Source organism: Lontra canadensis, unplaced genomic scaffold (genome assembly GCF_010015895.1).
Source record: "Lontra canadensis isolate GAN:19392208 unplaced genomic scaffold, GSC_riverotter_1.0 scaffold50, whole genome shotgun sequence".
NCBI lineage: Eukaryota > Metazoa > Chordata > Mammalia > Carnivora > Mustelidae > Lontra > Lontra canadensis.
In genome coordinates, this window is record NW_022631044.1 from 11,208,761 (window position 1) to 11,223,245 (window position 14,485).

Below are 14,485 nucleotides of genomic sequence, written 5' to 3' on the forward strand. Positions count from 1 at the left end.
CACGTCCACCTGCAGCTCGGAGTCTCGCGGACCGCAGCGACCCGCCTCCACCCTGCACCCTCCGGGCCTCCTTCAGACTTGAGTCCGTTTGCTTCTCCCCCTCCCCTGCCCTTCCTGATTTGGAATCGCAACGCGGTCTGGGTGGCGGCGGCGGCGGCGGCGGCTGAGGCTACAGGGTGGCGCAGGCAGGCGGGGAGGCTGGGAGGCGGGAGACGCCGGGGGACTTTGCAGACACGTTTCTGAATAAACTTTCCAATCGCAGGGGGTGCTGTTGCTGTACATTTTACGTAAAACTGAAAGTATCCCACGCCAGAGTGAAGCCCGCTTTTTGACAGCGGCAGCGCGCGCGCGCGTGTCTGTGTGTGTGTGTGTGTGTGTGCGCGCGCGCGAGCGCTTGTGTGCATTAAAGAGACAGGAGTTTATTTCCAACAGGTCTTCTTTAATTTCCCGGGAACGTCTGTGGAAAGGCCGGAGGGGCCGGTAGGCTCCAGGGTTTGCGCCTTGGCTCTGGGCGCCTGAGCAGCGCGGCTTTGACCCAGGGCGGTCACCCCACCACCGTGGTCTCCCCAGCTGCTCCTGAGAGCCAGTCTCTCTCTCTTCATTCCCCATTTTCTTTCCCCGGGTAACAGCACAGGAATAGTTATGCCCTGCCTGTAAGAAAATTTTTCTTTCCGTTCCTCTGTGCTTTAGCAGTTGCTTTTGAGTGGGAGGGGGTGTGTCCATCCCGGGGACCCGGCTCGAGGACCTCCCGCGGCGCCGGGAGCCCGTTCCCAGGGACTGGAACTCTCGGGACTGCCGGTGCTTTGTCCTCTGGCCCGCAGCCGCTCCGTGAGGTGGACGCCTCGGCGCCTTCCTCGCCCTGGGCCGCGGCACTCCCCTCTGGGGGCTGGAACGTGTCCCCTAGTCTGGCTCCTCGTTCTTTATTCCTTGGTCTCTATCTTTGCGACCCTTGGAAGCCTCGAGTCCGTGCTCCCAGTTTCATTCAGACCCAAACCCTTGTCAGGGCGCTCAGATCCCAGCTTCCCACCCCCCACCCCCGCCTCGCCCCCGGCTCGGCCTTGTGGGTGCCCTCCAGCTCTGGCCTGCGCCGCCTCCCTAGCCCTAGCCCCCTCTCTTCAGGCTGCCCCGGCACCTAGAGGCCCCGGAGCTGCCTTTCCGGGCCCGCAACCCTCCAAACTTGGGCTGGACTCCGTTTTGCCGCGCGCTTCCTCTTGCCTCCCCTTGCCCGCTGCGGAGCAGTAACTTGGAGGCTCAGCTCTCAACTTCGGGTGATTTTTCTTTGCTATCCTCTCCTCAGGCAAAGTTTCCCGAGCGCAGCCTCCAGGCTCATGGCTTTCACTACAGCCCCGGGCGTCCGCATGCGGGGAGCGAGCGCCGCAGCCGCGCGGCGGTGAGGGGAAGTGGGTGTGCGCGCGGAGGAGGGTGTCCGGGAGCAACTCTACCTGGCTTCCCTCCGCCCGCGCTTCCCGGGACCCAGGCTGTAGACTAGCCGTACACGCATGCTTTTTTTTTTTTTTTTAAGTAATCTTTCATTTTAGGTTCCGCGTCCGGGGCGGGGGGAGCAGGGCGCTTGTCTCGCCTCCCCCACCCTGCTCCCCCACAACCCCGCCGCCCCTTTCTTCTCTCCCGGCCACGCTGCCGCCACCGCGCTAGCTGCGGCCACTGGTGAGCCCGAGGCCCCAGCGCCCCCTCCCCTCCGCCCGCCCCTCCCCCGGGGGCCGCGTCTGGCGTCTGCGGAGCCCCCCGCCCCGCACCTCCCCCGCCCCGCACTGGCCATTGGCTTGTCCTGGTCTCTTTTTCATGTCCAGCCCCTGATGTGTGTCCATTGGTGTGAGCTTCCCCTTCCCTCCTCCCCTTCTCTCCTGCTCGCCCTGCCCATGTTTTGTGTGTCTCTGTCCATCCAGACTCCTGACGTTCAAGTTCGCAGGGACGTCACGTCCGCACTTGAACTTGCAGCTCAGGGGGGCTTTTGCCATTTTTTTCATCTCTCTCTCTCTCTCTCTCCCTCTATCTCTCCTCTCTCTCTCTCTCTCTTTTTTTTTTTTTTTTTGCTTAAAAAAAAAAAAAAGCCATGACGGCTCTCCCACAATTCATCTTCCCTGCGCCATCTTTGTATTATTTCTAATTTATTTTGGATGTCAAAAGGCACTGATGAAGATATTTTCTCTGGAGTCTCCTTCTTTCTAACCCAGCTCTCCCGATGTGAACCGAGCCGTCGTCCGCCCGCCGCCGCCGCCGCCGCCGCCGCCGCCCGCCCCGCAGCCCACCATGTCTCGCCGCAAGCAAGGCAAACCCCAGCACTTAAGCAAACGGGAATTCTCGCGTAAGTAACCCAATAATAGTAATAATAATTATTAATAATCACGAGAGCGCGCAGGACGAGAAGTAAGAGCGAGGGGGAGAGAGGGGTGTGTGCATGCATTTTTAAATTTTTTCAAGAGATGAACCTCCGAGAGTCGGGATAAAAGAGCTTAAAGGGAGAAAAAACAAACAAGCAAACAAAAAACAAACCTCCTCCTATCCCGAACCACAGCCGTACGTACACTTTTGGGATAGCACGCACCTTTTAATTTTTATTTAATTTACAAAAATTTGACTCCTCCTCTTTCATGCTTTCTACTGCTTTATTTCGCTTTTCGATAAGGAATGCAATGATTTCCCCTCCAGTTTTGCAAAATAATGAACAATGCTATGGATGCGAACAACTCTCTTGCAAACCTAGAGGAGGGAGCTGAAGGGGAAAAGGGGGGTTGCTTGCACTCACCGAAGGAAGGAAAACGGGGCGGGAGGAGGGGGCCCAAGCCAAAAAAAAAAAAAACCAATTCCCTGGGAGAAAAGAGGTGAGACTGGCCCTCGGACAGCAGCGCGCTCACGGTCAAGTGTGCATCAGGAGGAAAGTAGTCATCTCCACAATAGTGAGAAAGTGGGATTGTGGGAGGGGGCCCCCCGGCGCTCTGGAGTCCGCTGAGTGTGGAGAGGGGCCGCGGCGGCCCGGAGAGCTTGGCGACCGGGAAGGACGGGAGTCTCGGCCGGCGCTGCCGCCTTTTGTTCCGTCCCGAGGTGGGTGTTTGTCCCGCTGCCTTTTGTGCAGGCTCCTCGCTCTTGCCCTTCCGCGCCTCCGCCGCCGAAGTGCAGGAGCAAGGGCCCGGGGCGAGCGGGAGATGGAGGGAGGGCGCTCGAGCGGCCGCCGCCTGGGTTCCCGCTGCCCGCCCCTCCCCGCCGAACCTCAGTGGCGGCGAAAAGACGTGAAAAATAAGATAAAAATAAAAACAAAAATAAAACAAGGCAAGAGGATGTAAAATTTCTTGCCCCCAAACAGAAGCCAAACGCTCAGCCAGCCGTTTTCTGCGACGCTCTCCTCTTTGACTCCCCCACCCCCCCTGCAAAAATCTCAATCTATATTAGAGGGGGGAAAATACAATTACCCCCTTCCCTAAAACCCCTTTAGTTGCAAACTTAGAGCGCCGTCGGCATGGAGAGGGAGCGAGGAACTCCCTCCTCTTACTATTTTTTGGAAGATTTTCAAAAAAAGTGGAAGTGGATTTTGATTGGGAAAAATCTCGTGTCTGAATGTTTACAAGCACCGCGTGTGCGGGAGCCTCCTGCCAACAAACAGACAGAGGACCGAGCGCGGCTCGGCAGCCCGGGAGCGGGCGGCGGCGGCGGCGGGGCCTCGCCCGGGCCTCGCCGGGCCTCGCCGCGCCCCCGCCCTGCTCGGGATCGCCCACCCCGCGCCAGCAATCTGCCAGCCAGCACAGCGGCAGGCCGAGCGGTGACTCCGCGCCAGCCGGGTCCACAGGCACTCTCGCCCCCAGCACAATGCCCAGACGTCCTCCCAGCCCACCAGACTGCGAAATCGGTTGGGGAGAAACTCAGCTTTGCGAAGCATTTTTATTTTTCAAAGCAACTGAAAAAGCACGTCTGCTCCCCCCTCCCCCGCCCCCCGACGTTCTTGTCCGCAGCTCCGGACCGCAGGGAGGTCACCACGTGCTTTCCTTAGCCCCGCTCCCACCGGGTCTGGCCACTAGCCCCGGCCTCCCGAGCTCTGCCTGGCCAGGTGTGTGTGGGGTGGGGGGTGGGGGAGTGGGGGTTGGGGAGGTGGGCAGAGTAGTATGTGCGAGTGTGTTTTTGGGGAGTGCTGGATCTCCGTACTCCGTGCACCCTACCCTTCAGTTCCTGCCCTCTAACCCGGGCATTCTTGGTCAGGGGTGGTGGTGGTGGTGGTGGCGGTGGTCCTTTTGAGCCTTTATGGGGGTGGTGGGTGGGTTACTGGGTCCTGGCTAACAGAGTGCTTCCGGAAAGGCGGGCGGTGGGCACTTAGGAAAGTTTGGCAGCCGGGGAAAGAAAGGCGTCAGAGGGCCCACATTCCTTCCCCTCCTCATTCGTGACCCTTATTTTAATTTTTGATGCGATTTAAAACCACTACCTATACGCAGTTTTATATTTATTAAAGGGTTGGGGAGTGCGCATAAGGAGTTGAATTTTTCACTAGGCCCTGGAACTTGTCACACACTTTGGAAGCTCCCCCGCCCCGGCACGTTGCGGGGCCCTCCCTCTCCCCACCCCCGCGCATCCCTCCCTCGTCGCTCTCCCCCGCCCCCCAATCCCCCGGCCGCGCCGGATGCGGAGCAGACGCGGCGCGCGGCGGTGTGAAGTTACAGCCCGGCCAGGTACCGGCGGGAAGGAAGGGCAGTGTTCGCAGGACTCGGGAAAGCCAGGCCCTTCTTCGGAAGGATGCACTGGGGGCTCAAAGGACGAACTAAGGCGTGCAGTCCGGGCTGCTCCCCTGTCCCCCACCCACCCCGGGTCCATCTCGGAACACTCCAAGCTGGGTGGGTTTAGCCGGCCTCTCGCCTAGTCTCAGTGCGGTCTTTGGGTTAAAGGACTAGTATGGAGGGGGTGCGGGGGCCGCTTCTTTCTCAGTTTCTGGGTGCGCAGAGGGGGCGGGAGCCATTCCGGTCTTCAAGACCCCCCTCCCCCCCCAGCCCTCCGCTTCTTGGGCTGACTGAGCCATTCGGTCGCTAGGAGGCAGAACAAGATCAAGAAAGCTCAGCGAACTTGAACCTGTACCAGAGCCTCCCCCACTCCCTGCTCTGCGTTTCTCCGCCTGGGAGGGAAGAGCTTTGCGAGGGTGGGGGTGGGGGAAACGGACGGTTAGGCAGAATTCCCTTTCTCCCCCCATCACCCCTTATGTCTTTGTTCTTCATTTTGACTTTAAAAATGCTTCTGGCCAGGGCTGCGGAGAAGCGCTGGGAGCGCTGCTGACAACCCGGTGCGCCGGGCGCTGAGTGGGGTGCAGTTTTCGCTTTGGGGGCAGGCATTTTTGGTAGGGGAGGGGGTAAGGAGTATGCACTCTCAGCCTTCGAGGCAAGGCCAAAGGGCGGGCTCCAGCAAGTTTGCACTTAGTCTCCCGATTCACTTCTACCCCCACACCCTCGCGCAAAGCACGGACCACGGCGGCTACGGCGGGCTTGCACAGCGGCTCTGCAGCCCGCCACTTGGCTCCCCCGTCTCCTGCAGCTCTCGCCTCGGAGCCCGAAATCACAACAATAGTAATAGTTATCATCATAATGATGCGGGCTAGCAGCATCATTAATAATGAATAACCGCAGCCGCCGCCGCGCTGCGCACACTCGTGCCCGGAATTGCGGGAGAAACGCATTTGCAGAGATTCCCCCAAAGTAAAAAGTGTGAGCCTGGGGACACAGAATGAATTTCAGGGCCCGCGCTTGAGGTGTGTGTGTGGTGATACCGAGACTACACCAGGTTAACCGGCCGAGTTTCCCAAGCCTCACTTCCCATTTCTCCAACTGGCGGGGCCAGGGAACAGTGCTCACGCTGAGGCCGGGCGGGACCGCGGTGGACGCGGCAGTAGGGGCCCCTGGCTGCCGGTCGCCTCCGGCCTGGCCCGAGCCCCACGGACCGGCAGCCGCCGCTGCACGTGTTTGCAGTGAGCGCTGCCGGAGACTGCAGCCACCAAGCTGCTTGCTTTGTGCCTCAGAGTCCCGGCGCCCAACTTCACTTTCTGCAAAGCCCGCCCCCGCCGGGCCCCCTGCCCCGGGCCTGTCGCCCTAGCCTTCGCTTTTGTTTCTTTGCTTTTCCTCTCGGCATTTCAGACTAGGTTTGCTTCCTTACCCTGTTAAGACAATCAAAAGAAGGACTTGGAAAGCAAACTTGAAGGCATACCTCCTTTTCCCCCTCCCATTCCCCCAGCAGCCCTCGTTTCTCTTGCTCCTTCCCTACATTTCTTCTAAAGCTTTTTTTTTTTTTTTTTTTCCCCTTCTTTAAATTTATTCCTTTACAACTGCACAGAGGAAGGAGATCTCAGTCAGCCGCTGGGGCATTGAGACGTTCCAGTCTGTTTTGCTGTTTCAACGCAGAAGCATTTTATTTTCCATTTCTTTCTCCTTTAGTGGAGAATTCGCAGCTAATTATGATTATTTGCCCACTCCCTTCCACTTCAATCCTGGACTCCCCGCTTTGTAGCGGGAGGTTTAGGCCGGAGCTTAGAAACGATGGTATTGTGGGGGCGAAGGAGGATGGAGTTGAATTGAGGGAGGGGTAAAATGGCTGAGGTTAGGAATGTTTTTAGGGAAAGAGGAATTTGCATTAAAATACAGAGAAATTATCAGATGCCCAGAAAGGAAATGTTGATTACCACTGAGAAAAGATGTCAATGCAAATCAGTAGACTACACCAAGAGATTTGTGTTTTCATATTTTCTTTGTGCCCCACTTCGACTCATTTTTAATAATATAGCAGCAATAATAAGAACACCTTTTGGTATTTCTCTGAACATTACTAGCCAAATGTTTTGCAAGAAGCCCGATGTTAGACATATTTCATACATTAGGATATAATTCTTGTTAATTAGCAATAATTTACGTTAAGAGCATAGAAAATGTTGAGGTTACAGGTTTTATATCTGTACATTTGATCATCTTGTTATTTTCAAGAACTTTGCCTCCTATAAAATTAATTAGGTGAAATGTGGAGGTGTAATCAGCAACCTCTGAATTACCACTTCATTTCCTGGTTTTGATTGTAAATCAGTTCAGTCACTACATTTAGAAGACTTTAACCAAGTCTGTTTGCACCGCATTACCTTTAACTATTTGATACCTAGGAGAATATTTCCTTTTGCTCCTAAATAATATTTCCACTTTCAGAAATATATCAGGCCTTGGAGATTTAAAAAAAAAAAGAAAGAAAGAATCTTAACGGTGGAGTTCAAAAAATGTTTTTTTTTTTTTTTGCAAAGGTTCTACGTCGTACTAACTTTAATGAAGCAAAATATATTATCTCTGAGTCTTTAATCTGTGAACCTCAGCACTTGTAATTAATGCTCAACAACAACAAAAGCCACATTTGTTGATGTGTACTTAAAAATCTTTAATTCAAATAGCAGGGATCTTGGAGATGACTTACCTATTCGGTTCTTCTCTTGGTCAAAATGAAAGCAAATGTAGGAGAAAAATGACAGAGGCATAATGCAAAGGCACTTCCGTTTATCTCCTTTTATTTGAAAAGCGTGCATGTGTATTCTGTATTTATCTTTTGGTCAGTATATTGGGCAAAGAAACATAAGTGCTTACCTTGCTGTCTTTATTAGTGGGAATATAACCTTCATATTCCTGTGGTGACCTTATGTTAAATTAGTAGGAGTACCAGAGGCTAGAAATTATGACATGTCCTACTTGAGCACAGGTGCAGCTAGGCAGGGCTCTCTCAATATTATTTCACCCAGCACATCTGGGAGTTACTCCAGATCTTCCCCCTCAATATTCAGCCTGGGTAGGGTTGAAATAAATTTAACCTGAGTTCACTGGATTTTTGCACTTTATCAAAATCGGTTCCAATATTCTACACTCAAATTAAAATCTATTTTTTGATTCTCTGTGGCTTTAAGTTCATTAAATGTGAAATTGGCAGCTTGCTAAAGAAGGTCAGACTGATTAACTGTTTAAGACTTGTACATTTTCTGCTTCAGTTTTATTAACTGGCAGCATCCTGGATGTGTTTTTTATTTTGTAATTTTTTTTTTTTTTTTTTTTGGCTAGAGTAAGCATATAGTTTCAGGAGCAGAGACTTACCAACTCTCTTTTTCCCTTTGGAAGGTTAAAAAATGATAGAAGCTGTTCAAATGAGATGCTGGAGTATTTTGGTGCAAAGTTAAAAAAAAAAGGAAATAGGAATGAAAGACATATCTACCTTGTTATACCATCCACTGGTGATTATGTGTGTAGAAATAGTCCCATAATGAAGCGTTTTGGAGCTCATTCAGAAAATTAGTCAACTTTGACAACATTAGGTGAAGTATTTCAAGTCTAAAGAAAGGACTTCTCAGCCTTGTTCTGAAATGTGGCGTTTGCTTGACCATTCTGATTTTTACGTGATGGAGGCCACCAAGTGCAAACATGTTTAGAATATTTTAGGCATTCCTTTCTTCCGAATGAAAAAATGACTAATTGGCTTATTTTCTTAAGTACTCAAAAGTATCCCATTTAGCTAATGTGTCTGAGAAGAAATGCCAGTGAATTTGGTATTTCTTTGATTTTGTGGTACTGCTGAGAGTGAGATCAGAAAGGTTTTTGGCAGTATGAATTGTGCTGTGTTATGATTATTATTTAGATCCGTTTCACAGGTGAATGCAGTCGTTTTCTTATTATGGCGGTGTACACGTGGAACATTTTCTGTGTGATATAGTAGCTGTCTAATTTATGAAGTTATGTCTCCGTGTACTTTGGAGTATATACATTCACACACAAAGGGTATGTGTATTTATCCACCTCCCCTTTTATTCTTTGGCACAATGGACAACTTAGTCTCTACGAAAAAAGAAACAAATTTCGTTTCAGTCCATGTTTTTACCAGTTTGGGGGGTAGTTATTATTTAAGCTTTCTTTATATTCCCTGCCTTAAGGATTTATTTAACAGTCAACATTGTTTCTAAACTCACAAACCAGACACAGTTTATAGTGTGTGTGTGTGTGTGTGTGTGTGTGTGTGTGTCTTCTCAGGAGTTAGGCAAGTCAGAGAGTTTTCTTTAAGTATATGATGATTTGCCTCATTGATAAATTTGCTTTCTTGTTGATAACCTTCATATCCTTATATGTTTTAGGTGCTCATGTTTTCTGGGTATTATATGAAGGAGCCTAGAAACACTTCATATAATGTGGCGGGATGGGATGGGGTTGAGAATGTATTTCCCCTTTTTCTCTCTTCTCTGGTGCCTAATAATTGTGCTTTTGTTTCTCCAACCACAGCCGAACCTCTTGAAGCCATTCTTACAGATGATGAACCAGACCACGGCCCTTTGGGAGCTCCAGAAGGGGACCATGACCTCCTCACGTGTGGGCAGTGCCAGATGAACTTCCCATTGGGGGACATTCTTATTTTTATCGAGCACAAACGGAAACAATGCAATGGCAGTCTCTGCTTAGAAAAAGCTGTGGATAAGCCACCTTCCCCTTCACCAATCGAGATGAAAAAAGCATCCAATCCCGTGGAGGTTGGCATCCAGGTCACGCCAGAGGATGACGATTGTTTATCAACGTCATCTAGAGGAATTTGCCCCAAACAGGAACACATAGCAGGTAAATGAGAAGCAAGGAGAAAAGCTGTTTGCATGTTTTCTTTTCATTTTCAGAGGTGCTGTATCCAAAGCACTAAGGAGTGGTGAAGTGCTTTCTGTATTTCTCCATGTGAACTGTCCATGACAGCCCTGTAATGTTAAAATAATCATTCCTATTGCTTCCGTCCAGAACACAAAAAAATAAATATTTTCCACTTCACTGAGTCAGATGTAGGTGCTACACACACCTGATACCCTCTATCTGGGTCTACTGATGCTGAATTTCTCTTCCTTTTTTTCTCCCCTTCTCATTTTTAAGTGTTGAACCTTACTATGTCTGGCCCAGTTTCCACTGTCCATCTCCAGCCATGGTGACCAGTCGGAGGTGAAAGTGGCCACATAGACATTTGGTAGTTCGGCCGATGACCTCTTTGATTCAGAATACCTAGTCAGAACTCCTTAGGGGTACAGTTAGTTCTCAAGGCTTCCATGAAGTGGGGTGGGCTGGCAGGGCATTTCGAAGTGGGTAGAAAGAGTTAACTGAGCTTCAGGGCTAGCCTTGGATCCATATTGGCTGTCAGCCCGTATGGGGCTGTAATTAAACACAGCCCCGTGGTGGGATGACACCGTGACCTTGACTTTAAGATGCCATTTTCGACTGGCCAGGCCAGAGTAGAGAGGGCAGTTGCTGAAGCGCACAGACATGCTTACTCGAAAAGTTTAAGGGCATGTTGGAAATTTCAAAAGGTTGGTTTGACAGGAACGGCTGCTCCCTGCATCCTGCCTCCTCAGCTAAATGATAAATGCTTCTCTGTGCTCTCTCTTGTCTCTGATGTGGTTTTGACAGATGTATCTTGATTTTGTTTGTGGTTTACACAACCACATGTCACCCTTACAAATGTCCAGTCCAGACTTTCCCTGTTTCTGCTGTAACACAATGTAAAATTCTCTTGGAAAAATACATACACATTTTCAACAGCTCTCCTTCCTTTGGTTAATTTTAGCAGCGAGGTAGCTAGGTGTGTGGGTTTCTGAGCAGCTCACGGGGAAAAGGAATTAGCGGCTAACAGAGGGACTTAAATCCCTACTCTAAGTGATAAACAGCAACCCTATATAGTCACCCTTAAAACGTGTTTTTGTGAAACAACAGTTATTTAACACTCAAGACAGAGTGAATGCAGAGTATGTGGTGACAAAAATGCCAAGCCTGTTGGTGGATCCCTTTCTTCTGTTTCTCCCTGCCCCCTCCCGTAAAAGGCAGAAGGTTTGTTCAGTTTTAGGAAAGATAATGCATATAATCAGTTGATTCACTGAAACTTGTCTTTCTGACCTAGTTTGACCACAGAGTTGAACTGTAGTAGGTCAGTGGTCCAGAGGGGATTAAATGTCATATTATTTCTCCTTTACCCCTCTGAATTTGATCATTAAAATCAAACGTGGCATTTTCTTTCTTTCTTCTTTTTTCTTCTTCTTTTTTTAATGCTTCCGTAATAACCCTCAGATACTTTTCGTTTAGTGAAATGAGAAATCTGTTCCAGAGAAGCTGCATTTACAAAATATTTTTCTAGAATCCGCCACAGTTAGCTTATGTGACAGGTAGGTTAAGATTTCATACCCCCGCTCCCTGTTCACCGCCCCCCCCTCAAGTAGGATATGGCAATGACCATTTCCATGTGCTGTCTTGTGACTGGAAGGAAAACGTAAGGCATGATTAATGAAGCAAGAGCAGGCGGAAGGGGATTTGTCGTCTTCAGAGATCCAAAGCCTTTCTAAATCACCAAATATGGAGTAACACTTGCGTGATGTAACATTGTATTTACATATCGAGCTGCTCGTTTAAAAGACAAAACACAGTGTCTGTCAAGCAGGAATTAAAACCACACTTCTTACTAAGGTCCCAAATAGGTTATTCACTCTCAGATTAACCAGCTCCAAAATTCTGTGCTTCTGTACTTAGAAGAGGAATCTAAACGCTGGGGGAAAGGCACTATAGTGAAAGCTTTTTACTGTGATAGTTGTGAATCTACATAAGGAAAGAAAAGATATTTTCTTTAACTTCTGGTTGTCGTGAATGTTTTTTTTTTTCTTTCTTAAAATCTAATGCAATAGCAGAGCCTAGAGAAACACCCCACCCTGCCAAAAACAAGAATGAAAACAAACACAAAAGAAAGAAAAAAGAAAGCAAATTTAAAATATGTTTTAGAGTGCTAATACTAAATGATTTCACTGAGATGAAAAGCAATGTAAGGTAGCTAAGATATTCAATGGGTGCACCGGCGCTGCAACCCAGGTGAGGTAAACCTTTCATGCACAAATAATTACAAAGCCTTGATTCCTTTCATTGTGTTTAATCACCTGTTCCCACCCTGGAACTGGCTGAACATAAATAGCGTGGTCACATCTCAAAGCGAGATGTCAGTAAGTAGAATCACAACTTCTCATAATTCACAGTAATGAATTAAGAGTTTCCTATGGTGAAATTAACATTCTACCATTGCACATAAATTAAGATGCCCTGGCCCTCAGGTGCCTCTGAAGGGAAGTATTGGAAGACGGCTGTGCACTATTACTAGCCCATTTCTCTCCAGCATGTCTTCCGAGTTCCAAGTCTGCTTTTCTTTTTATGGCAAGGAAGGAAACAATAAGAATAATCACTCAGTAGATATTTGAATTGTGTCACAAAAAAGAAAGGAGAAGCAGTGCTCTGTATTAGGAGAGAGATCTATTGATGAATCTCTAGAAGAATATGTTTGGCAACCACATAAAAGTAGTCATTTAAGAGCGCTGTGTAGGAAAGGCTTTATTAAAGTGATGTAAGTTGGATTTGAGCTCAGTGTGCTCTGTGCCATTTTATAGGCAGGAAGCAGGAATAAAACAGTGACAGATATTTCTTAAGATAAATAAAGCTTAGAATGTGGGGGCTTTCAGATAGGAGAATAAGGTAGAGTTCCTTAAATCCTTAGTAAAGTGATATGCATTTTGACTGGACACAGGCCTCTCCAAGATGAGTGTTTCTTTTAGAAGGGATGATTTTTACCTGGCTAATAGAAGGGGCTGGACTCTAGTACTTCCCCCCTGTACTTGCATTAACACATCGCCATTAATCAGGTTGCTTTTTCATTTCATTCAAATATTCAAAATATTGTGTGACTGTGATCCATTGAGACCATTGCAATAGTATCCGTTTAACTGGAAATGAGTAGGTTATATTGTGGGGGGCCCAGTGCATATGTTTGTGGGTCAGATACTCACCATGAGGTATGAGCAGCCTGTGACTGGCAGTGAGGCCTTTTAATAGGGGTGTTGCTGTGTTTTCTAGTCTCCTATTTTATGATGGGGGAAATACTCATCAAAGAGTAGTGAATGGGAAACTGCTGTTCAGTTACAGAAAAGGCCAAAAATATAATCCCACAGTGTCAGATTTGAGGTTTTGGCTTATTTTGCACAGAAATCTTCAAATTAGGATTGGGCTCTCATGAAGTTAGCTTTTTAAGAGAATGGGAGAAAATCTGACCAGTGCTATAAATTGTAGTCAAGTCTACTGCCATTGATAAATATTATTTTTTTCTCCTTAAAATCATGAACATAGGCCTTTATATCAGGGTATTTCAAAATTATTTGTTTAGGCAATATACCTCATCACTGGATAAAAATATGTGAGACAGTTACTCTAATGGTGGGAGAAATACTAATTCAAAACAGAAATACAGCAGCATGTTACTTAAAGGTAAATCAAGTATAACATACTTATGCTTTTTAGAATCTAGCAAATCAACTTGCCTTTTCCTTTTGTACCCGTTCTAATTCTTTCCCTAGCTCAGACTGGATTTGGGGATGTATTTGTGTACCTCATGGTGTAATTGTAAATGAGACTATAAATTATAGTATCCTAGTATGACTACTTATTTTTAATTTCTCTTTATTCATGTGATTCTGAATAAAAACCACTGACTTCTGAAGTGAATTTTTAGCATGGTAGCTGAAAAAGCAAACAGCAAATAAAAAAACAAAAACAAAAACAAAAAAAACCCCAGTGTGCTGGTGAACATTTTACTTACCTTTTGAATCCAGAGAATAGAGAATATTGTTTCCTTATATATATCTGGGATTTTCACTGGGAGCCTGTGTTTGTGAGGCCACTACCCAAAGACTCATGTTCATGAGTCTGGGAGTCCTATATACAAGCTGTATTTGTAAATAAGACCGAGAAAGGTTGTGAACTGGCAGCTTGGATGTTTTGTCAAAGTACAATGTCAGAGAAACTCTCTCTAAGACAAATTGTAAATAGAACTGTCACAGTGATTGCATGATTGAGCCACAGAAGTGTCTTACAATTGTTGGCATTGTCAGAGGACTTTTGAAAGCTTAATTAAACACAGTGGCCCGCATGGCTGCTAAATTTGCTTCGGAAAGCCAAAAAGGAAAAAAAAAAAAAAATCTAAAATGTGGAAGATCCCAAAGGTCCCAAAGTTTTTCAGGCATTACCCTTTCGGTGACACAGAAAAGATGCATTGTGCATTTTTCTAGTTGTCTTTTATAAATAATAGTTTTGAGAATAGGGCCACGTGATATGAAGATCATCCTGTATGTGATGTAGAGATTGTGTTAGTTTTTCTGTCTCCTGCTGTTACAGACAGTTAATGTAAAAATGGCCTTTTATTGGAAACACAAATATGTATTCACTTCAAGAACAGGAGCAGAGGGGGAAAGTTTCCTTCCCATTCTGTGTTCATTCTGTGAAAGCTTAAAAAAACAGTACTGTAATTTCTTAAATCACCCCATTCCTTGCGTCTGCAAGTTGTGCCTTTTACTTTAAAGGATCTGAAATCTGTTTTGCACACCTTTCTCCTTGTGAATGTGGCATTTAATTGTGGAGCTGCCCATGGGCTGGAAAATGCAACTGGGTGTAGA

General features: G+C 47.6%; 1 protein-coding gene across 9 annotated transcripts in view; it reads left to right on the forward strand.

The window, feature by feature from the left end:
* Positions 1–426: 426 nt before the first annotated feature.
* BCL11A (BAF chromatin remodeling complex subunit BCL11A) overlaps positions 427–14,485 on the forward strand; it is a 102,322-nt gene continuing 88,263 nt past the window's right edge. For 2 of the 9 annotated variants that reach the window (XM_032873874.1, XM_032873873.1), the window contains exons 1-2: positions 2,089–2,323; positions 9,267–9,596. In XM_032873874.1, coding sequence (XP_032729765.1) covers positions 2,269–2,323; positions 9,267–9,596 — 385 coding nt within the window. In that variant the 5' untranslated portion in view covers positions 2,089–2,268. Of the gene's footprint in view, positions 654–1,773; positions 2,324–4,605; positions 4,671–9,266; positions 9,597–14,485 lie in introns of those variants that run through there. The other 7 variants (XM_032873868.1, XM_032873867.1, XM_032873869.1 and 4 more) reach the window with 6 other exon arrangements.